This window comes from Nicotiana sylvestris, chromosome 11 (assembly GCF_000393655.2).
Source record: "Nicotiana sylvestris chromosome 11, ASM39365v2, whole genome shotgun sequence".
NCBI lineage: Eukaryota > Viridiplantae > Streptophyta > Magnoliopsida > Solanales > Solanaceae > Nicotiana > Nicotiana sylvestris.
In genome coordinates, this window is record NC_091067.1 from 3,106,686 (window position 1) to 3,115,007 (window position 8,322).

Sequence of the window (8,322 nt, forward strand, 5' to 3'; positions counted from 1 at the left end):
TCGGTAACCACTGTACAATATCAATATTCACATTTGAGAGGTTTCAATGAACGAATCATGTAATCGGTATAAATGTGGACTTCTTCGCATGAAGTCAAATATAACGGTAGTCCCTACTCGAGGGAAATCTGTAACGGTATGCTAGTTCTACCTTCCCACTAGCGAGGGCTATAACTGTACTTTGTAATCGGTAAATACAAGATGCACCAGGTCTAACGAACCCCCCATTAGTTACGGGATCCTTCGAAGTCTACTCCCATTTATACTTATCTTTGTAATTCGTATATACTCATACGAAAATATTTTAAAACAATTAGGACATTTCGATTCTTATCAAATCATGTAAATTTGTTTCGATAACGGCAAATCTTATCTCAAGTAACGGAATAACATATTCAGTAACAATGAGAATACTCAGAATGACTGTAATCGTCTAAAATAAATATAGTAGTATCATATCGAGTAAAGGACTTGTCCCACATGCAAATTCAAAACAGCCGGTAACATGTTCATATTAAAATCGTATGTAAATCATGCTAGTTGTAGAAATACAAATTGAGATAAGGTTACTACTCACAGTACTCGTGCCGAAATACCAACTGCTTCACCTCAAGCAACTCATACAAATTCCTCCAATCAATCTATAATTACATAATATTGATCTCATGTTAATTTCCTTATTTAGGATAATTCATAGTTATTTTAGAATACCTCAATTCTCCGAGTTTTATACTTTATCATCAATTCGCCGAATTATATTTACCATGTTATGAGTAATTTAAATTAGTCCAAAATCATTTAAATAAAAATGTATTTATATGCTTTATTCCCTTTACTGATCAATTTCCTTAATCGTGGGTATAAATTTAAACTGAAATAACTTTACTATCCATAATATTTCTTCTTAATTAGTACCTATCTTTTGTACCAATACTAGACTCATAACATTCAAATCCAAATTCGATATTGTCATTGCAATACATTTAAATACCAAAACTAAATCCTTGCACCCTAACTTAATTTACACCTAATAAAGATCATATATAATGAGGCTAGTTTAAGTACAAATACATCAACACCCTTCTTTTTCCAAGTAATTTATCCTATAATAACATTGACCAACTTTCAATTGCATAATTTGCCCAAAATAACTCTTATTGGTATTAAATTTCTTATACCTTGTGAAATCCTTCAAATATATGAACTGAGATAAAAAGAATTACCAGAAGAAAAGAACCCAGATGAGAAATTCGAGTATTACCCTTAAGAACCAGTGCGTATTAAGGTTTGGTACCAACCTTTTTCTTCTTCTACTTCTTCTTTGAATTTTATTTTTTTTAGCATTTCTGTAGTTCTGCTTCGACTAGCAGCAACCCCTCCCTTTTTCCCCCTTTTTGTTTGGCAGATGTTTGTTCCCTTTTTTTTCTTTTATCCTAACCTTTGTGACTTATGTCACGTTAATGGGCTAAGCCCACTTGCATTCTTTCTTTCTTTTTTTGTTTATTTAGTTTCATTGTTATTTTTTTGTAGTTAGTTCCTTATAATTATTATTATTATTATTATGCTAATGACCAATACACCCTTGTTAAAAACATAGTGTATTACATCCTCCCCACCTTATAAAATTCGGTCCCCGAATTTAACTCAAGTTCATACCTGTAGACTGAAACAAATGGGGATACTTCGTTTGCATATCTTTTTCTACTTCCCAAGTAGCTTCTTCAACTGAATGATTTCTTCATAAGATTTTTACGAACAATATTTCTTTTGACCGTAATTTTCTTACTTGTCTATTAACAATAGTCATCGGCTCCTCCTCATAGGATAACTTCTCATCGAGCGGTATAGTCGGTGTTTCAAGCAACTGAGATGAGTCTGATATACATTCCCTTAGCATTGAGATATGAAAAATTGGATGAAGAAAGGACAACTCAGGAGTAAGTGCCAAACGATAAGCCACAGCTCCCACTCGGTCTAGTATCTCATATGGTCCTATAAACCTGGGGCTCAGCTTGAAGCTTTTCCCTAATCGCATCACACTTTTCATGGGAGAGACTCATAAGAATACTTTGTCTCCAATTGTGAACACTATATCTCTTCTTCTCTTATTAGTATAAGACTTTTGTCTACTTTGAGATATAAGCAATCTCTATCTGATCAATCGGACTTTGTCCATAGCTTCTTGTACTAAGTCGGTTCCCAATAAGTTAGTCTCACCAGCTTCAAACCATCCGATAGGAGAACGACATCTTCTACCATATAATGTTTCGTACGATGCCATTTGAATACTGGACTGGAAGCTATTGTTGTAAGAAAATTCAGCTAAAGGTAGATAAGTATCCCAGCTACCTCCAAACTCAAAAATGCAAGCTCTCAACATATCGTCCAAAATCTGTATATTACGTTTAGAATGTCGTCTATTTGTGGATGAAATGTAGTACTAAGATCTACTCGTGTACCTAATGCTTCTTGAAAAGATTTCCAAAAGCGTGAAGTGAACTGTGATCCTCTATTAGAGATGATGGATACTTGTGATGACTCGGCCAGTCATTTCATGAGTTACCGCTCTGTTTTTTCTATTTCTGCTTCTTATTGCTTTGTTTATCAATTCTATATGTGATCGGGTTGGTTGGCTCGGGTTCGAAAAGGTTTTGAGAAGGTTTGAGACATTTAGTCTCTTTTTGAGGAAGCTTAAGTTGGAAAAGTCAACTAGATGTTGACTTATGTGTTAGAAGACTCGGATGTGAATTTTGATGGTTCAGATAGCTTTGGTAGGTGATTTAGGACTTAGGAGCGTGATCGGAATGTGCTTTAGAAGTCCGGAGTAGATTTAGGCTTGAATTGGTGAAATTGGATTTTTGGCGTTTTCCTGTTGATAGGTAAGATTTTGATTTAGGAGTCGGAATGGAATTCTGAGAGTTGCAGTAGTTCCGTTGTGTCATTTTGGATGGGTGTGCAAAATTTTAGGTCATTCGGACGTGGTTTGGTTGGGTTTTTGATCAAAAGCGGAATTCGGAATATTTTGGAAACTTAGGCTTGAACCCGATGTGTTTTGGTTAATTCGATATTATTTGAGGTGTTTTGAAGATTGGTATAAGTTTGAATGAGGTTATGGGATATGTTTGTGTTTTTGGTTGAGGTCCCGGGGGCCTCAGGGTGATTTCGGGTGGTTGACGGAAGGAATGGAAGTTTTAATGGCAACTGAAGTTGGAAATCTACTGTCATAACCGCATCTGCGGTTGGGAAGCCGCAGGTGCGACCCCCCGCAAATGCGGAAAAGAGTCGCAGAAGCTGGTGAAGTTGGCAGGAACCGTAGAAGCGGTAGAAGAACCGCACCTGCGATGGCGCAGGTGCGGGCTAGGCATCGCAGATGCGGAGCTGAGCGACTTAAGTGAGGACCGCAAATGCGGTACCGCAGATGCGAAATCCTTGGGCCAGAAGGTATAAATTGTGTCCTTCATGATTTTTGAGTTATTCCACCATTTCTAAGTCAGTTTTGGAGCATTTTTGGCAATTTTGAAGAGGGAATTCAAGGGAACTTCATTGAGGAAAGGATTTTGGACCTAAAACGCGTTCCTATGGTATTATTTCATGGATTAGAGCTGTAATTAATGGAATTTAAGGGTTAAAATTGGGGAAACTAGGGCTTGATATTGGGGACCTAGACTTGAGGATTTGAGGGACCATTTGTGGTCGAATTTTGGTACTTTTGATATGTATGAACTCGTGGGGAGATAAGGAATCTATTGATGTAAAATTTATCGAATTCCGAGACGTGGGCCCGGGGTTGGGTTTTGGTAATTTTGAGATTTATGTTGTAAATTGATTATTTTCGCTTGGGCTTCGTTCCCTTAGGATATTTTGACGTCGTGATTCTGATTTTGGATAGATTCAATGCGAGTGGAGGACGATTCGAGGGGCAAAGGCGTCGCGGGCTAGAGTTTGGACCGGATTGAGGTGAGTAATGATTGTAAATGTTGTCCTGGGGGTATGAAACCCCGGATTGCACATCATTGTACTATATTGAGGTAACGCACACACTAGATGACGAGCGTGAGGTCGTGCACTGTTGGGGATTGTGACTTAGTCCGTCCCGAATGACTGTTTTACCGCGTATTTGATTAAAAACTATTTGCTATCATCATGTTTTGGGTTGAATGTCATATTTTGGGTCTCGTGCCAACAATTTGAACCCTTAGGGGATTTTTACTAATATTTCCTCACTATTTGACTTTGTACTTGAACTCACTCATGCTATATTCTACTATTTTCATAACTCAGTCATGTTTACTCTGCTTTAACACTTAAATAATATTTTAAATGATATTTTGGACTGAGCACCATGTTTTACTGTTGCCCGAGTGGCTTGTGAGATTCTGACTGAGTGAGGCTGAGGGCCTATGTTGTGAGGAAACACTGATTATGATTATGAGGTCGAGGGCCTGAGATTGTACGCCACGAGGTGGTTTGTTGATATGAGGCCGAGAGCCTAGTGATGATGCTACGAGATGACTTGATATTACGCTTGGGCCGTAAGGGGGCCCTCCAGGAGTCTGCACACCCCCAGTGAGCGCGGGTACCCATTGTGATGTGAGATATAGCCCGAGGGGCTGGTGTTGTTCTACGATATTGCCCGAGGGGCGATCCTTTATGTGTTTATCTTTCCTAGTTGCCTGTCATTTACCTGCTTAATTGTAAAAAAGGCATTTCATGAAGTTTAAACTGAACTAAAATGACTTTACATATCTTCATTGATTCATTGTTTTTACTGGCTTTTACTGCTTCATTATAGCCTGTAATGTGCCTTACGTGATTTCATATTTCCCAATCTTTATTTATGATTATTACTCACTGAGTTGGAGTACTCACTTTACTCCCTGCACTTTGTGTGCAGATCCAGGCGCCGTTGATCCTGCTTGCGAGGATTCAAAGCTCCCGACAGATTTCGGAATTCACGAGGTAGCTGCTCGGCGTCCGCAGTCCCATGCTTCTCCCCCTTTATCTCATTTCCTTTCTCTTGTTAGTGATTCTGTAATATCTTTGTAGACGCTTCAGACTTGTAGTATATTGATAGATGCTCATGACTAGTGAACACCCGATGTCGGGCTGTGTTGGTGTTATTTTCCGCAACTGTACTGTTTCACCTTATCTATTTGGGATATTTGTTATTTTAAGACTAACTTGCATTATCATAACTACTTAAAAATGAATTGGGAATGTGTCGGCTGGCCTTATATTCACGAGAGGTGTCATCACGATCGGGTTCGGATTTAGGGTCGTGACAATACTGGAACTCCGTGAAGTCGGATAATTTCATTCATAAATATCTGTGCATACCTCACTCCACCATATGTAGTATTCACTGGCAAAAAGTGTGCTAATTTTGTCAGTCGATCTGCAATTACCCACACCGAATCATAACCTCTCAGGGTTCGTGGTAGACCAGTGACAAAATCCATAGTAATTCTTTCTCATTTCCACTCTGGAATCTCAATTTGTTGTAAAAATCCTACGGATCGCTGATGCTCCACCTTGACCTGCTGACAAGTCAAACAACTAGAAACAAAGTTAGCAACATCTTTCTTCATACCTTTCCACCAATAAAATTGCTTCAGGTCATGGTACATTTTTGTGGATCCAGGATGTATAGTGTATTTAGAGTTGTGGGATTCTTCAAGAATAGCATGTCTCAACCCATCTACGTTTGTTACACATAGCCTGTCACCCATTCGAAGCACACCATCACTTTCAACAATCATATCCTTGCTTTTACCAGCTAAGGCCTCATCTCTATATTTGCATAATTGCTCATCCTCATATTGGGTGGCCTTAATACGCTCAACTAATGAAGACTTAGCCTGAGCACAAGCCAACAATGCCTCTGAATTTCTGGCACTAAATCTGATACCTATATCTTCTAGTCTCTGAATATCTTTGGCCAAAAGTCTCTTTGCAGGAGCTAATGTCTCCAAATTTTTAGATCAAATACCACTGCAACCATCTCCAAATTATGTATAGGATAGTTTTGCTCGTGCTTTTTCAATTATCTCGAAGCATAAGCAATAATGCGACTATTTTGCACGAGAACACATCTTAATCCCACCCTCGAAGCGTCATAGAATACTGTAAATCCTCCGGAACCTGATGGTAAGGTTAATATTGGTGCAGTTGTCAAACATGTTTTGAGTTTTTGAAAGATCTGCTCACATTCCTCCGTCCACTGAAACTTTGCATTTTTTTGTGTTAGCTTGGTCAGTGGCGCTGCTATTCTTGAGAAATCCTACACAAAACGTCTGTAATAGCTGCTAAGCCTAAAAGGCTACGAATCTCTTTAGGAGAAGTAGGTCTGGGCCATTTCTGCACAGCTTCGGTCTTCTTAGGATCTACCATAATTCCATCTTTGGATACAACATGCCCCAGAAATGCTACCAAGTCTAGCCAGAATTCACACTTTGAGAACTTAGCATAAAGCTGATGTTCTCGCAATGTCTGCAATACAGTCCTGAGATGATCCTCGTGTTCTCCTTGGCTACGAGAATATATAAGGATATCATCAATAAATACTATTACAAATCTATCCAAAAACGACTTGAATACCCTATTCATTAAATCCATGAATGTCGCTGGGGCATTAGTCAGTCCGAAAGGTATCACAAGAAACTCATAGTGCCCATATCGAATTCTGAAAGCAGTCTTAGAAATATCTTCATCTTTGATTCTAAGTTGATGATAACCAGAACGGAGGTCAATCTTTGAAAAGTGGGCAGCTCCTTGTAACTGATCAAACGTGTCATCTATACGAGGCAAAGGATATTTATTGTGTATTGTTATCTTGTTCAACTGCCTGTAGTCAATGCACATTCTCAGGGATCCCACTTTCTTCTTTACGAAAAGTACTGGTGCACCCCATGGTGATACACCAGGTCTAATAAAACCCTTATCTAACAAATCCTATAACTGTTGCTTTAGCTCCCTCAACTCTGTTGGTGCCATTCGATATGGGGGTATCGATATGGGATGTGTGTCAGGCAGCAAATCAATACCAAAGTCTATTTCTCGTATTGGAGGCAATCCTGGTAAATCCTCAGGAAATACATCAGAAAATTCTCTCACTACTGGTACATTTTCTATACCAACTGTTTCCTTTCTTGTGTCATTTACAATAGCTAAGAGACCCAAGCAACCTTTCTTTAGAAGTCGCTAAGCTTTCATGAAAGATATAACTTTGCAAGTCTCTGGAACTTGACCCCCCTTTAAAACAAAACTAGGTTCATTTGGTATCTCAAATTTAACTATCTTTGCATGACAATCGATGATAGCATAGAAAGAAGAGAACCAATCCATTCCCATAAGCAAGTCAAAGTCAATCATATCAAGTACAATAAGGTCGGCTAGAGTATCTTTACCCTTAACCCGAATCTGACAAGCACGATACACGTATTCAGCTAATAGAGACTCTCCAACAGGAGTAGAAACTAGAAAAGGATCATTCAATAGCTCAGGTTATTTACTAAACCTCAAAGAAAAGTACGAGGACACATAGGAGTGAGTAGATCCCGGATCAATCAATGCAAGTGCATCCACTGAACAGACAGAAAGAATACCTGTAACCACAGCATTCGAGGCCTTGAGCATCCTGTCTAGTAAATGCAAAAACTCTCGCCTGACCTCTACCAGCATTCCATTGTCCTTAATTCACAGTAGCACGGTCTCCAGCACCTCGACCTCTATTTCCTGTACCTGTAGCACCTGAAGTATTACGAGTAGTCTGAGTACGTGTACCTGACTGAATAGAAGCCTGGTTGAAATTTCTCGGAGGCTAAGGGCAATCCCTCAAGTGATGTCCCAACTCCCAACTAGCCACATCGAAAGCACTCTCCAGTTAGAACACGACACTTGCCCAAATGTGATCTACCACAGGTCTGGCAGACTGGAGTAGTGGCATATATCTGCCCAGAATTACGATGTCTAGAAGATTATGGTCCCCTATTACCCTGTCTGTAATGTGGTCTGTATGTGGACTATGAAGAAAAATGTGTCCCTATCTGAGAACCCTGTTGTTTTTGTCCCTGATTTCCTGCTCTTCGATTTTCACTAAAACCGCCACTAAAAGACCCTCCTATCTTGGCCTTCTTACGTAAATCACTAGTTGCACGCTCATCACGTCCCTTGTTTTCAATCTTTCTAGCAAGGTCGACTACATTAGAGTAGGATAAAGTCTTCATATGAGGGGCTACTACAATGTATAAACGACCAACCAATCCATCAACAAACCTCTGAACTCGAGCTTCTTCGATAGGCATTAAATAAGGAGCATATATA

At 39.2% G+C, this 8,322-nt stretch overlaps 1 protein-coding gene across 1 annotated transcript; it reads right to left on the reverse strand.

Annotated features, from left to right (window-relative positions):
• Window positions 1-6,951: 6,951 nt before the first annotated feature.
• Window positions 6,952-7,680, reverse strand: LOC138880667 (uncharacterized). Its single transcript, XM_070160838.1, has 3 exons — window positions 7,605-7,680; window positions 7,294-7,475; window positions 6,952-7,200 (listed from the first exon to the last, which is right to left on the reverse strand). The coding sequence occupies exons 1-3, from the start codon at window positions 7,678-7,680 to the stop codon at window positions 6,952-6,954; spliced, it is 507 nt and encodes a 168-aa protein (XP_070016939.1).
• Window positions 7,681-8,322: the final 642 nt, after the last annotated feature.